This window comes from Protopterus annectens, chromosome 3.part1 (genome assembly GCF_019279795.1).
Source record: "Protopterus annectens isolate FY-2018-M chromosome 3.part1, PAN1.0, whole genome shotgun sequence".
Taxonomy (NCBI): domain Eukaryota; kingdom Metazoa; phylum Chordata; order Ceratodontiformes; family Protopteridae; genus Protopterus; species Protopterus annectens.
Genome location: NC_056732.1, coordinates 1,445,503,558 through 1,445,520,901, shown reverse-complemented (window position 1 = coordinate 1,445,520,901; position 17,344 = coordinate 1,445,503,558). Strand labels below are relative to the sequence as shown.

The 17,344-nt window shown below is 37.0% G+C and overlaps 1 protein-coding gene across 3 annotated transcripts in view; it reads right to left on the bottom strand.

Annotated features, from left to right (window-relative positions):
- The window catches only part of CROT (carnitine O-octanoyltransferase), a 1,004,553-nt gene that overhangs the window by 489,582 nt on the left and 497,627 nt on the right, over nt 1-17,344 (bottom strand). For all 3 annotated transcript variants that reach the window (XM_044067515.1, XM_044067513.1, XM_044067514.1), the window contains exon 10: nt 4,372-4,455. In XM_044067515.1, the coding sequence (XP_043923450.1) occupies nt 4,372-4,455 (84 nt within the window). The remainder of the gene's footprint in view (nt 1-4,371; nt 4,456-17,344) is intronic.

The following is a 17,344-nucleotide window of genomic DNA, read 5'->3' as shown; positions in this document are numbered from 1 at the left end:
GACAACCACAAGGCTTTGTTTAGCTATGTCCTCAACCTCAAATTCAATACAAAATTGTGTGCAGAGCTCATTGTAAATTGAATCACCTATATTGAGCCGGAAGATATAGCAAACCTACTTACTGGCTGACAAATTCAGCTCCAACTTTACCCTTCTCTTCCCGTCAACATTCCCTCAGGAAATACCATCAAATATAACTCCCTCTGGTATGACTAGGGAACAAGTCCCTAATGCTCTCTCTAAGGCCAAGAACACTGCGTCAATGGGCCCAGACAATATCTTAGAATGCCTTCAAAATAGCATGAAACATGATTTATCAGGCCCTGTGGAATTGCTATTTAATTGTAGCCTACACAGAGGCTTCATGCCTCATGAATGCAGAACAACAACAGTCATCTCTTTGCACAAAGGTGGGCCATCTACAGACCCTGGAAGCTACAGGCACATAAGTCTCACTAATCTCATATGCAAAGCCATGGAAAAAATCATGAAAATGATCAATAATGACACAGCAAACCTCCAGATACTGTACTCAACCTAATTTGGCTTCATCAAACGCAGGTCATGCCTACCGAACCAGGTGGACTTCTTTGAAAAGGTTACCAAAGCAATGGATGAGGGCAAAATGGTTCATACTGCCTACATTGACCTGACCAGGACATCTGAATAAATACCCCACTCAGACATTGCTGATGAACTTAATAGGTTATGTACAAACACATATGTAACCCGGTGGACAGCCAGTTGGCTCACGATAAGACCCAAGAAGTTAGAATTGGGGAGTTCGCCTCTACAAAGAGGCCAGTCACAAGTGGAGTCTTTCGGGGATCAGTCCTGGCACTGCTCCTTTATGGCATTTACTTCTCGGAAGGCAAGGCAAATGTCAATGGCCTCTGGCTGACTAAATTTACAGATGATTGCGAGTTAGGAGCTGTCACTTAACAGCCCACTGACACAAATGTTTTCCAGGAAGGGCTGACACAGACAAGCAACTGGTGTAAGAGCTATGGACTAAAACTAAATGCCAAGAAATGCATAATAGTATCCTTTGGGACTTCATCCACCCCTGGTAACTATCATATTGACAACAGATCCCTAAGAATTGACCCAGTACTCAGGAACTTGGGAACACACATTGACAGTAATCTAGCCTTTGACCATCATGTTTCTACAGCATGAGGAAATCATTCTATGCCGTGCAACTTGTAAACAAAGGTATGGCATCTAGGTCCAAGGAATTCATTGTTCCACTGTATTTGGCATTCATCGGGCCTATCATTGAGTACAATGCCCCTTTTGGTATGTACCTAATCAGGCATATCCAACAAGTGGAATGTCCACAGAGGTTCCTCACTAAAAGAATACTGGACGTAAGTAACATGTCTTATGCAGACTGCTTTGAAGCCCTATACCTGTATTATGTCTCCTACAGACTGCTGAGGGGAGATCTATGACTGCCATACAAGGCATTTTTAGACCCCACTCTAATGGACCTACTGCATATCCACAAAACAAACTTATCGATTTTAAAGACTTAAATCGTATCTGTGATATAAAGAGGACCTGCTAAAGAGACAGATATGTATTCTAGGGACTACCCTTTCTCAGGAACAAGCTCCCCCATTCATGTGAAGCAGAGTTACCCCCTAACCCAATTCAAGTGCAATTTGGACATCTGGATGGGGAACAGGAAATGCATCCCTTGTTTGGCACATACAGCTTTAATAGACACAGGCAGCTTGTAAATGGTTCATCTCCCAGGTCTCTGCTTGTAAATGTTTCACCTCCGAAGCCCCTACTTACACTTATTAAGGGTACCAGAACTTGTTAGAGATTTGGAATGCATGGCTAGGCTTAAAAAGGCCCTTGTGGTCATTAATCTAGTTTACACCTATGAACCTACATTATAAAACACAGAACTCTTACATTATATTTTTTCTGTACCTTCACAGCTTTTTGTATCTTGAAAAGCATACAACCTAGACATACATTGTTAGAACATTTTTGTTAACCAGGCATAAGCTTTTACATGACAACAAGAAATTCCTCTGCAACTGCATGTTTACTGACATATTTACAGAAATATGAAAACATATATTTACATGTATAATTAGCAATACAAATAACACTGAAGATCTTTCAAGATGGGCGACTTACAGTGCAAATATTAGAGAGTTTTCTTCAACAACAACTAAGGTTTCACATAATGTCATGTAACAATTTGTAAGTCACTTGTTTTTTGAAATATTAAGTACATACGGAAATATTGATTATTTTCGTAATTACTAACAACCAACTAGCAATATTTCTAGTACAGTGTGATATAAACTAGCATTTTCATTGAACTATCTTGTCTCCCACATTGGTGTTTCACACTATACACCTCAATAAAATATAGATTTATCAGTTATGAAAATAGGAACATAAATATAAAAACATGAATAAGTAGTAGCAAACAAAGATTAATTTCTCCACAGCAAGACCTCAAGACTAACAATTTTAGTGTCATTTCATTAATAACTCCTTGCCCTTTCGAATACTGGCTATTATTAGCTGGTGAGTCACTTAGCTAAGGAAGCCAGACCCAAAAAATGGTATGGACACCATAAGGAGGTATGAGTATGAATAGGAAGTATATAAAAAGGGAGTTTTGGCTTGAGTGAGACCAGTTGTGAAGAGAAAAAAAATATATAGGAATTACTCAAATAAGAATGGATAAAGTAGTACTAAGCAACTTGGATGATATTATCTGTTATTCCAAAAGCACTGACATTCACAAATACTGCCTATGTGCTCCATCAATTTTGTGGAAACAAATGGTTATCAGTTTTGTCACTTATACAGGTAGCTGATTTCAAATAGCTGAAGGATTGTCTTAACAGCATGAATGCCCTGATTTTTGGGCTGTGAAAGGACAGTAGTGGGAATTTATTTTTAATTTATGAGCAAGAGGTGAATAAAAATTCATATGCTGAAAGATGAGGCGGCTAGTAGAATAATGACTCTAGAAGTAAATAAAAGCCACTTAAACATTTATAATGTCTGCCAATGGTGTTCATAATGGTCTTCTAGAGAAATCAATCTACAAATTTTGCATAGTGGTCCGCAGTATACCTCTGTTATTGATGAATAAAGTACAATCTTGGTAATGCACACCTTGGCATAGGAATCAGTAAGATAATATCCACAGTTTTCCTGGTATCAGAAGTCAAGAGACTAGAGAGCCTGCAGCAGAATTAAGCTGTCCCAGGACTCTAATTACTGTGTGTTTAGTGTGATGGTCAAAGAAACAAATCATTCATACTGGTGAAAATCCCACCATTCAGAAGCCCCAAAACATACTAATATATATATATATTTCAGCTAAGTAACACCACATGCAACTGTCATCATGGTGCTGGAGAACATGGCACTCACAGAACTGGAAAAGAAAATATTACTGATAGTGCTAGAACACAAGTTATAGTGCTGGAACACACAAGTCAGCGTTGTAGGATAGTAGAGGGTGTTTGGAGGACAATTAGTCACTGTGTCGGAGGACACAATCATGATGCTAAACAGCACATTTCTAATGATACTGGAGAACACTGTAGTCATGGCACTGGAAGGCAATGCAGTCATAGCGTACATCATGGGTGTCATAGAGTCACATGCTGGCACAGGGCAAGCAGCCACAATGCAGGCAATGCTACATAATATGGTAGCCATAGTGGTGGAAGGCACTAATGTGAAGGGCTACTCAAAACAACGTAAGAACAGTAACACAAAATCAGTGTATGTATTCGTCTACTGGATGCAAATAATCTGGAACCTCACAAGCTCTAACATATCATATACTTGGCTGTCAACTGTGCCTCATAATCATTTACTGCACGCTATGCCTATTTCAGCTGTATAAATCACTATGGAACAATTATCCTCAAGTTTTGCTCTGTAACAGAGTTAGAGATTTTTATTTTGGTTACAAAACACAATTTAACCAAATTCTTCTCACAACAATACACAACACTAATATACAGAAGCATTGGGTACTAATAATTAACACCACTGTTAACACATCAACATATTAAACAATTATGGAGAACATCAAAAATTGTTGCTGGCTACGAGACTGTGCATTAAAATTGTCTAAACCTGCATTACAGTTTTTATATAACTCTACTCTTCCCATGACATAAGCACATGTAAGACCATTCAAAATAAGTACCAGATTGTAACAGGATGTACATTACAGGCTTTCCATGCATTTCCAATTGGTGCAAGTACTGAGTATATAAACAGAAAATTAGCAGCATTGAAATCTGCTCCTTTCAATATTCAGACTAAACTTATGCAAAAAATGATCAATAAAGTAAAATGCACAAAACTTACCTTCCACTTCCCTTCACTCGCTTTAATCTGTTGATCAGAGTAGTGGCACATGGCTACCAACACCATAGCATCATACGGAGCGTGCTGAAACACATGATTTCTTTAAGTGCAAGGCTCAGAATAGTTGCAATTCATGTCAAATTACTTTACAAGTTCAGACTAAATTACTGCTGTCTTTTTTAACTTTTACTAGTCCCATTTATAAATTTTTCTTTAGGCATTAATGTGCAACAAAATCACAGTGTAACACTTTGAAACTGACAGTCTTCTGCAGTGAAGGGAAACACAAATTCCACACAGATGCTACACATCTGCCACTTGTATTTTAATCTGTGCATGCCACTTGTACTTTAATCTGTGCATATATCATCGCTGTAACAAATCTTTCAACCTATATCACAATTTCTTATACTGGCTACATTACTGCTGCTAATATCACAAAGTGCTGTTAAAAGAAAATGGAGTATAACAACAGGAAATACTACTACTTTACAAGTTTTCCCTACAGACCCAAAAAAATAAGTTACCAAATGGGTCGATAAACAACAGAAAAGAAAGTCAACAACACAATGGAAAATTAAGTGGAAATCAAACAGCTGCAAATTCTAATTTAAAAAAAAAGTAAATGCTGCACACACTATGAATCAACATAACCACAAGTAAAAACAGTTAATAAGGACACTTGACTCACTCACAGTCTGCCAATTTTCCTATGTCATGCAAAAAGTACTGACACCAACTAAATTAGAGCCTGCACCCAAAACATTTTCCATTATCATTACTATCCCTCATTCGCCCCTTCTGAGATACAACACATCCTTGCATTCCAGTAATTCCCCTGGGGTATTTAAAAACTGCCTACCAAGTCATCAGTTCTGCTCTCCTGATTTTGTATGTACACATTGTGTCCTTTTTTCCATCTGCAACACTGAAAGCAATCTCCATCTAAACACCAGCTAGCCTAAAGTGAACCAACTTTGAATAGGTTGCTGCTGCTGTTGTTGTTGGTGGGGGTGGTAAGGTCATCCTAATCAGACATGTTTCAGTTTCTTTAACATTCACTGAATCCTTACAATGCTGTGTGTTTGAACAGCAAACCTAAGACCTTTAAAGGTCATCTAGGAGTCTACATCCTTGAAAAGTTAGAGCCACAAATGCTAGCACCAAACTATTGGTCTAATTCCTTTTCAATAATTAGAGATTGCTAGTCTCATTCCAATATCATCAGGAGATTAATAGGCCATCGACCCTGAAGAAATTTTAAGCCTAGTCGTTTCATCCCACTGTAATACCATAGAAATGTTAGTCAGTAAGCAAGACTGCATTTAGTGATGACTGCCTATGTCCAGGAGGGTTGTGAGCGGTAATCCCCAGGAAGAATTTTTGGTGCCCCATCCATTCGTCCAGGTTCTGCTTGAACAGTGTTATAGAGGTGCTCTGTGTCACATGAATTGGTAGCCTGTTCCAAGGACATGGCAATCGGTGGGAGATAAATCTGTTCCTCCAGCATGTCCTATTTAAGTCACAGGTCATATTTAGGTCCCTGGAACGTGTAGCTCTAGTCCCTTTGATTTATACATAAGCAGCAAGTTCATTAGCTATGGATGAGCCTGAAGAAATATTAAGCCTAGTCGTTTCATCCCACTGTAATACCATAGAAATGTTAGTCAGTAAGCAAGACTGCATTTAGTGATGACTGCCTATGTCCAGGAGGGTTGTGAGCGGTAATCCCCAGGAAGAATTTTTGGTGCCCCATCCATTCGTTCAGGTTCTGCTTGAACAGTGTTATAGAGGTGCTCTGTGTCACATGAATTGGTAGCCTGTTCCAAGGACATGGCAATCGGTGGGAGATAAATCTGTTCCTCCAGCATGTCCTATTTAAGTCACAGGTCATATTTAGGTCCCTGGAACGTGTAGCTCTAGTCCCTTTGATTTATACATAAGCAGCAAGTTCATTAGCTATGGATCTTGGATTGCTCTGTATGCCAGGCATAAGTTTCCCCTAAGAAGTCTATAGAGTAAGGAGTACAGTGACAGGGACTTTAGTTGGTCTGTGTAAGGCACATGCTGGAGCCCCTTGATCTTCTTTCTTAGAACCTCTGAGGTCTCTCCAATTGCTGCAGGTGTTTTGTAAGGTACATGCCGAATGCGGCATTATACTCAATTATGAGTCAGACAAGTGCTTTGCTGAGTATACAGGGGTTATAAACTTTTTTGATCTCAAGACGATGCCGTTGCTAATCAAGCATGCTGTGTAAAAAGTCTTCCTTACTACATAAGCCACATGGTGGTTGAAGTTAAGGTCGCAGTCAACTTGTGATCCCAGGTCCCTTACCACTTCGTGGGTACTTAAGTTATTGTTGTTGATTTGATAGTGTGAAGGGACATTGTTTGTGCCAAATGGAATGATGATGCATTTCTTTGCATTCAGTCTGAGACCGTGACTAATACACCAGCCGTTGGTCTACGTGAGACTCTGCTGGAGTATACTGACATCATTTGCGGATTCAATGACTGCACTTAATTTGCAGTCATCTGCAAACTTAGATTTGACCTGAACTTCTGAGAAGAATATACTAAACAGTAGGGGGCCCAGCAGTGACCCCTGTGGCATGCCAGTGGTAACAGCTCTGCTGATTGATGTGGAGTCACTCACTTTGATAGTGTGTGTCCAGTTTGTGAGGCAGTTGGCAACCCAACTTACAACAAAGGAATTTACATTCAGTTTGCTAATTTTATCAGTAATGTCTAAATGTGGGACTGTGCTGAAAGCCTTTGCCAAGTCGAGGTATGCTGTGTGCACAGATCTGCCCTTGTCAATAGCCTTGGTCACATTTTCATAGAACTCCACCAGATTTAACAGGCAGGATCTGCACTTGACGAAGCCAAATTGGGTAGGATCCAGGGGGTTGGAGGTCACCTATGTCTTTATTTATGAGGTCCACAGTTATGTGTTCCATAGCCTTATAGATGAGCCTGGTCAGGCTTATGGGTCTGTAATTCCCGGGTCTGTTGCTAGGCCACCTTTGTGGAGGGGAATAACTGTTGTTCTCCATTCAGCAGGGACAAAGCCTGTGGTAAGGCTAGGATTGAAAAGGGTACTTTAAAGGTGATACTAGTTCATATTGTAGCCTGTTCAGAGGACAGCCTGGAATGTTGTCTGGTCCCATACAGGGTGTGTTTTTTGCCTTGTATGAGGCTTTGAGGACCTGCTCTTCAGATATGTTGGGGGGGGGGGGGTACGGGAAGATTTGTGATAAGTTAGGAGGGGATAAGGGAGTGAAATTTTTGCCAAACCTATCTCTGTGGGGTCAGTGTGTGCAATACCATTGGTCACTAGTTCTGCACATATTTGTGTCCTAACTTTTAGGCTATGTACATAGTTGTAAAAGGCTTTATGCTTATCTTTGGCTGTACTTTCTAAGTTTCTCTCAGAGGAGCCCTTACAGAATTTGACAAGTTGTCTTATTTGCCTGTTAAGGTTGACGAGGGTGCTTTTCCATTGTTTGGGCCTTGCCTTTGTTTTCTTGGACAGGAATTTTTTGCATTTATTGTAAAGTTTGTTGATGCTGGATGTCTACCAAGGCAGCTTGTTTTTACTTGGGGCTCTGGCTTTGATTCTTTCTGGTACATCTGATTTTATACACTTATGTAAGTGAATGTACAGGGCTTTAATGTAAGCTTCAGCACAGTTACCATTTCCAGCTTGGGGTGGGGCTTGGAATACATTTATACCTTCACCTAGGAGGGTATAGTTTGCCTTGGTGAAGTTTTTTAGGCTGATTTCACCCTTTGTGAATTCTGGTGTTAGTGCCAGCTTGAAGGTGACTGATTTGTGGTCAGCTTTAACTAATGAGGGTCCGACAGTTGTGGCAGAGCATCTATTTGACATGTTTGTGAGGATCAGATCTAGAATGTTTGCTCCTCTTGTTGAGGTTTGAAAAATTTGTTCCAGGGAATCTGAATTAACAAAGTCAAGGAATTTTTGCGCTAGCAAGTTAGGGCGAGCATAGGTTTCCCAGATGATGGTGGGATAATTGAAATCCTCCATAACCAGTGTGTTCAGTAAAATTTGGATGGTCTCCAATTTGGTCACGTAAGCTTCATGGGCTTCATGACCAATGGAAAGGGATCAACAACTGGCTATGACAAATGGGGGTCTTACCCACCATAACCTGGACTTTGAGTAACTCCATGGAGTTGTCCAGTCTAACTAGACGATGTAATAATTTAGCACAAGCAAATTTCAAAAAACGTTTAAATCCAACAAGCGAAAAAAAGCAAGGAGCAGTATAAGCAGTACGAACTGTTTTAATAAAAATTAGCGCTTTCGGAAAAGGCAATGCTTTTCTTTCTTCAGATAATCAATGCCATGTGTTTAAACAATTTATACACAAACACATCCCAATTAATTAGTAAAGAATTAATCAATTAGTTAACATAATGAAATAAAATAAAATAAAATAATATAATCAATGCAGCCAACTTAATAGCCCTAGGTGTCATGTACTATATGCATAAACAAAATACATTAAGAATAAATATAACCATATAAAATATATCCAAAAAAGCAGCAACCACGATGGAACGAACCACAGTATTATTAGAAGCAGATTTTCTCCAATTTTATTGTGACCACACACAGTTAACAGCATAAACGCCTTCACCATAAAGAAATTTGCGTTTTCGTCTTAGAAATGACTTCATCAGATAACCAGCATACCCAAAACCTTCAATTTATACTTAAATACATCTATTTCCACCAATAAAAATTCACTTTTAATTAATTAATTAAAACTTGTTTCTTTGTTAAAAAAGTATATAAATATATAAATTCTATTCAAATTAAATATTAAATATTACTAAACACATAAAATACATTTGATAAATGCTTCAAATTAAACAAACATCAGTTAAAACTTCAATTAAAGTTTAAAACATTTAAAACTTTTAATACTTTTTATGTATGCCTTCCAGAGAAATGTATTTTTCCCTTTTCTATCTATAAGAACAGTGCCATCTCCTGGCCGAACATGTTAATTGCATTTAAAGTTTTGCAGCTCTCATTTTTAATAGAGGTGCTATGGAAATATAGTCATTCAATCCAGGTGTTTTGTCAGCTTCTAAAGTGATTTGCCACCACAGTTCCCTAAATTCAATTCTTTCTTCCCATAGTCCCCCTCTATTATCTTTTTTTATCTGTTCTATAACCAAAAATTTGTACTTATATTCAGGACAAACTTTTGTATGTTTGAATAATGCATTACTTTCTTTCCCTGTTAAAATGTCATAAACATGTTCGTAAATCCTTCTTTTTAATTTCCTTTCCGTCTTTCCTATATAAAACGAACCACATTTTTCACAAGTAGCCATGTATATTAACCCTCTAGATTCACAATTGTAAAACTCTCCACTAGTTATATATCTACCTCTACTTTCTAAAAATATTTTATCATTATTGATAATGTATGGACACTGAGTACAATGCCCACATTTGAATGTGCCTATTCTGTTACTCTTCTTTTCTGTTTTATTTTTGTTGCCACTATTCTCTAATATACCTTTTATATTTGGTGAGTTTTTAAAACTAACTTTCTGTGGTATATCTATTACATTTTCTATATCTGTCAAGGCTATAAATTTCCCCCATTCTTTTAAGAATATTTTTTTAACTACTTTATTAAGACTATTATATTCTAATAACAAAGTTTGTTGATATTCTTCTCTTTCTTGTTTGTTGTTATTATCAATTTCTTTAATAACTTCCTTCTTTTTATATATGGGACAAAATTTATCACTTCTCCCTTTTTCTACTTCTTGTCTTATTTGTGTGATGAATAATAAAGGGTAGCCTCTCTCTAAAAACATTTTTTCTAGGAAGTCACATTCCATTTTAAAATCTGTATCAAAGCTTGTCATTCTACTTCCTCGAACAAACTGCCCCTTCACTATGTTCCTTTTACAGTGAAAGGGGTGAGCACTCTCAAAATGTAAATAAGAATTACAAAAAGTATCCTTTCTAAATATTCTAGTCCTTAATTCATTTCCTTCTATATACAATTCCAAATCCAAGTAGGTAACATTCATTTCGGAAATATTATGTGTGAATTTTAAAAAATTAGTAGTATTTTCTATATACTTTAAAAATTCAATGAATTTTTCTTTTCCAGCTGTCCATAAAATTAATATGTCATCTAAAAATCTTCTGTATATTTTCCAACAATTTTTAAAAACTGAATTAAAAATATATTTTTCTTCCCAATAAGCAAGTATTAAATTAGCATATGTAGGGGCGCATGCTGCCCCCATTGCTACTCCTTGTTTTTGCTGATAAAATTCCCCATTAAAATAAATAAAATTATTCTTCAGAACCAATTCCATTAGCCAAGTACTTGTTAATTTCTCATTTTGTGTTAATGTTACATCTTCATATACAATTTCCTCAAACATTATTCCCCCTTCTTTGTATGGGATGCAAGAAAATAAATCAATAATATCTATTGTTATAAATAAAATTTGATCATTACCACAACTATCTGGTAATTCCATAAGTAAGTCCCATGAATCTTTCAAAATACATTTCCTTTTCATCCAAACACTTTTTAATTTTTTATCTATGTATTTGGCTAGTGGATATGTTTTTGAACCTTCTGCCGAAACTATTGGCCTAAACGGTGGGTCCTCTTGATTTTTATGAAGGAAGTTATTAAAGAAATTGATAATAATAACAAACAAGAAAGAGAAGAATATCAACAAACTTTGATATTAGAATATAATAGTCTTAATAAAGTAGTTAAAAAATATTCTTAAAAGAATGGGGGAAATTTATAGCCTTGACAGATATAGAAAATGTAATAGATATACCACAGAAAGTTATTTTTAAAAACTCACCAAATATAAAAGGTATATTAGAGAATAGTGGCAACAAAAATAAAACAGAAAAGAAGAGTAACAGAATAGGCACATTCAAATGTGGGCATTGTACTCAGTGTCCATACATTATCAATAATGATAAAATATTTTTAGAAAGTAGAGGTAGATATATAACTAGTGGAGAGTTTTACAATTGTGAATCTAGAGGGTTAATATACATGGCTACTTGTGAAAAATGTGGTTCGTTTTATATAGGAAAGACGGAAAGGAAATTAAAAAGAAGGATTCTGAACATGTTTATGACATTTTAACAGGGAAAGAAAGTAATGCATTATTCAAACATACAAAAGTTTGTCCTGAATATAAGTACAAATTTTTGGTTATAGAACAGATAAAAAAAGATAATAGAGGGGGACTATGGGAAGAAAGAATTGAATTTAGGGAACTGTGGTGGCAAATCACTTTAGAAGCTGACAAAACACCTGGATTGAATGACTATATTTCCATAGCACCTCTATTAAAAATGAGAGCTGCAAAACTTTAAATGCAATTAACATGTTCGGCCAGGAGATGGCACTGTTCTTATAGATAGAAAAGGGAAAAATACATTTCTCTGGAAGGCATACATAAAAAGTATTAAAAGTTTTAAATGTTTTAAACTTTAATTGAAGTTTTAACTGATGTTTGTTTAATTTGAAGTATTTATCAAATGTATTTTATGTGTTTAGTAATATTTAATATTTAATTTGAATAGAATTTATATATTTATATACTTTTTTAACAAAGAAACAAGTTTTAATTAATTAATTAAAAGTGAATTTTTATTGGTGGAAATAGATGTATTTCAGTATAAATTGAAAGTTTTGGGTATGCTGGTTATCTGATGAAGTCATTTCTAAGACGAAAACGCAAATTTCTTTATGGTGAAGGCTTTTATGCTGTTAACTGTGTGTGGTCACAATAAAATTGGAGAAAATCTGATTCTAATAATACTGTGGTTCGTTCCATCGTGGTTGCTGCTTTTTTGGATATTCATTAGTAACTTTTTGCAGTTTTTTGTCCTGTTTATCGCATTTTATTGGAACCATATAAAATAACTAGACGATGTACTTATATGTACTTGGTTTCAAATGCATGCAACTTTTTAAGGAAAGAAATCAAGTACCAGATTTCTTTTGGCAAGTCTGTATGATATTGAATGAAGTCTTAAGAGTTTGACTAGCCTATCAGTGTAACTCAGACACCTTACCAAACCAATTTTGTTGAAGCTCTTCTGTACTCAGACAAGTTTTTTCATAGTGGCATTACTGTAGCCACACATTTTGTCACAATGCTTCATGTGGGGCCTGAACAAAGACTTAAAGAAGGTGATGTGAACATTAGAATTTCTCAGTGAAACTGCTCACAAGATGTCATTCATAATGCTGGGTAACATTCTGATGATAGTGTCTACATGTACATCAAACCTCACTTAATGGTTGAAGGTCAGTACAGGGTCACCAGCATAACTTAAGGCTGGAATAATCTGATTATTTACAGAATATGGATATTTTTTGTTAGCATTCACAAAATTAATTGCAATACACTTCTTAGTATTAAAAAATACATTATTATTCATAAACTATGTATACAAAGACTACAGAAAGCTACACAGTTCTCCATGTTCACCATTCATGACTACACTACCTCTTATAGGTATCATCTCCAGATTTATTTATTCATGTTGTTTGTATCACTTTATCTATCTATCTATCTATATATATATATATATATATATATATATATATATATATATATATATATATATATCACCACAGAATCCAGCTTTCATAAATGTGATGAATCTTGCATTACACTGCTAAGAGTTCAGTTGCCCATAAGCATTTTAGGCTTTATATTTACTTATTCTTTACTTATCTGACATTTCTTCATCAGGAAAGTCAAACTGGGATAATATCCCATTTGTGTAGGAAGATAAACTGCATGTGGTGAGGCAGTTTGAGTCAATTCAAAGCCTTAAGTGCAATACAGTGGTGGCTGCAGTATTGCTTGTTAGTGGCAAATTTTGCAACCTTATTATAGCATGCCTCCAGCTTATTTTTAACTCTAGCCTGAAGGTTGGTCAGGATGGGTGCACCATGTAAAAGAGATGGGACAAGGTAGGTAGTGGCAAGAGTGTTTTTTGTGGTGTTGCTACGAAAGTTTTTTTATGCCTGTAGAGCATTCCTAATTTTTGGTGAGGCTTTTTATGTTATTATATTAAATCTCAACTGATGTACTCTGTCCCATGCTTAACTGAAAGTATAGGAGCATTGAATAGAACTAAATACCTGGTAAGGCAACATTTATTTAACAGCGCTTGCAAAAAATACTGAATTTCCTCCCATAATTGTTTCACCTTAACATGGTCAAATAATATGGGTTTCCAATTAACTTTAATTCAGTTTCATCTCCAACAATCGTTTTTGTTTTCTTTCTTAATTCTAGCTATAAGGAGTTTAAAAAAAAGACGTGCACATTTCCAGACATAGACCCTCCAAAAATGAACTGAAGCTGTTTTACTAATGGAAAATAGTGTTAGTTTTTTTTTACCTTATCAGAAATGGTATTTACCTCATCTTGAAAAATTAAGTTCCATAAGCGCCAGTTTAATTCGTCCCCAGGAGCTAAGAATTTACATAAATCTGAAAGAATATTAGAGGCAGGTGTTGTTTTCATAGACAACTTGACATAATTTGACATAAACATTCCAACAGTCTAAGGGGATTCTTTCTTGTATCTTGAATTGCCATTTTAAAGATGGCAACTGCATTTTCCCAAATAATCTGACCTATAACTCAGTCATCTGACTCCAGGGAGAATGTGTATTCAAGATTTACAAAAGATTTCAATTCTGAACTTGAGAGCAGTTATGCCATCCTGTAAAACGTATTGTTCTTGTAGTTTTTCACTTTTAAAATACCGACACCCTCCAAAAGTCCTTTAGTGATATAAAAAAGTAATACAAGTGAAAAACAGCTTTTTGTTTCCATATCACCTAAGATAACACTCTTAAAAGTTTTTTTAAACACTGTTGACATAAGATGAGTTTATATGAGAATATATATTATACTGCAAACAGTTGCATATTACCAACCACATTTTATTTATAATGTCAGTACAGGAATGCACAACTTTCATTTTCTTAAAAATAAGTAAATTTCTTTGTTATACTTTTCCAGTTAGCCTCATAATTATTATCTAGTAAATGGACTATTACTTTAATGGAGACATCTTTTATGTATGTTAATATCCAGCAATTTAATGCCACCATTACACCATGATTTTATATGATGATTATATGCCAGTCTTGGTTGTAAAGTACCACAAGAACCTCAAGAAAAGTTGTTTTAAAATTTTTCAGGGTATTTTATTTTTTGGGGGTGGGGAGTGGCAGTTGTTTGAATTATATAGAGGATCTGAGGAAGCAGTATCATCTTTGTAGGATGAAGCTTTTCTTCAAAAATGTAAATTTGATTATTCCATACTTCTACTGTTTTTTTGAGTGTATCTGCTTTATTTTCTGAAAAAAAAAAAAAAATATATATATATATATATATATATATATATATATATATATATATATATATATTTTTTTTTCTTCCCGCCTTTCTAAGCTAGTATACTCCAGTTTTCAGGTTAGTGCTGAATTCAGGGCTGTGTTATAAATCTCCGTGTTTGCCCATACCTTACTTGGACAGAAGTAAGTTTCTCTGTTCACTTGTGAGAGAGGAGAGCTTTGAGCAGCCTATCTGTCCCTGGAGGAGTGGTTTCAGCCCAGAAATTAGTAGTTTATTGGCCATTTTGGGCTAATTTCTATCTCTTTCTTTTCCCTGCTATAAATACTGCAGCACCAGTTAGCTAGGGTAAAACTGTTCTTGGCTCCACAAAGTCTCCTCTTCAATTTTTCCCTTGGAACTAGGCAAACTTTCAACTTAAGCAGTCAAGCCATTCATTTCTCAGCCCAGCACTTGCTCAAAACTTATAGCAAGCACTTATAAACCCTAGCACTAGACCCTCCTGTACTGTACAGAAGGACAAGGCTCTCTATTCGACCTTACCAGCCATCCAGTAAAACAGTTCACTTTACCAATCCAGGCATGTCCAAAGGGCAGTTTCAGGTGTACCCTTCAGTCCAACTTGTGAATCTGGGCATGTTGAGGCAATGTTACAACTGCCTCATGTACACAGACAACCCCCTCCTCCTACCACCAAACACTAATACATGCAAGAGATGCAGTTATACAGCCAAACTAGAGGCTAAGCTCTCTCAACCCAAGACTGGATCAGACAGTCCAGAGGAGAAGGGAAATACTTGCATCACACCACCAGACTTACATAGACTCATTAAACCAGCACCGGCAAAAAACACACGAATACATGAAAACATACTCGGAGGCTCTAAATAAAAATCTGCAAAACCAACAGAGACCTCCACAGCAAACATCCAAGCAACCTCTACCCCCCAACACAAACAATGAAACACATACTTCACAAAACCAGTGTGGCATGCAACCACAGCCCTTAAGGCAAAATAATATACCCAACATACTAGTAATAGGTGACTCTACAGTCAGGCACACTGACGTCCCACTCACTAGGCTGAATAAGGAGAAGGTTACTGTTATCTGCCTGTCGGGTGCCAGGATCCGCCACATAACACAAGCACTCAGGTCACTCCAGAATAAGTACAAATATGACTCTGTCACTGTCCATGTTGGTGTGAATGACCTGAGCCGTACCTTCCTGGACTACATGAAGAGAGAGACATGGAAGAGCTCTCTGATCACGTAGTCCAGGCTGGTATGACCCTGACCCTGAGTAGCATCCTGCCCTCACCAAGAATGATACCACGATATAAAGAAAAAATTCTTGATTTCAACAATTGGCTAAGTTTCTGGTGTTATTCAAAGGGGATCCAGTGTCTGTCCGCCTGGGATGACATGCTCGACAAACCACGCTGCTTTGCTAGAGATGGCTTGCACCTGTCACCCTTAGGCTTTCGAATCCTGGCCATGACTCTTGCCACCCCCCCATAATGCCTTTTTTAGGCAAGGCTCAAAAGACAAACCCACCACCGTAAATAGCACAAGTAACAAAAAACTGAGGGTAATGCTACTCGATGCCAGAAGTCTAAACCTCAAAATGCATGCACTCCTCAATATGGAGAAAATTGATACGTGTGCAGTAACAGAAACCTGGTTTAAGGCTTGAGACAGCACCCCAGCACTACCAGGCTACAACTCATACCATACATTTCGGCCACAGAACCCAAACCGAAATACAAAAGGCGGGGGCATATCCATATTCATCAAGGATACCCACACCTCCAGGTTAGTGGCACAGCACGATGCTTCAGAGATCATCGACGTGCAATAACAATGGGCAAAACTGCAATTCAAATTGTAGCTTGCTACAGATCACCCACCATGTCCCAGGACCCCCATTCCACGTTTCTGGAAACACTGGGAAACATAAAGGTGCTATCAAACACCCTAATATTGGGTGATTTCAATTACCCAAACATTAACTGGGAGAACTACTCAAGTACTAACTCCCTTGCCCAACCTTTCCTAGAATTTACAAACTCAAACGCCCTGGGTTCAACTGGTCAACACTCCCACCAGAGGTGACAACATATTGGACCTGATCATCACCACCATGGGCAACCGGTGTTCCACACCAGAGGTCAACCCCTCGCTGGTTAGATCTGACCACAAACAAATCACTTTGGATATCCATATTCCGTCCCCACCCCCGGACAAGAAAACCACTGTGAAAAACTTTTCAAAAGCAAACTTCACGTTACTTAAGACAGAGGAGGAAAGTTTCAAAGCCCCCATGCTGAAGGATACCACTGTCCAAGCTGCAAAATCCTTTACTAATGCATTCTATGGGCAGCTAAAAGAATGCATGGATCGTGCCATCCCAAGTAAAACCAAGACTCACTCCTCCAAGAAAAGGAAACCAGTCTGGTGGACTCCTGCCATAAACAAGCTATACAATAGAAGGAGGAAACTAGTACAGAAAAGAGTAAAATCCCAAGAAGGGAAGACATCCC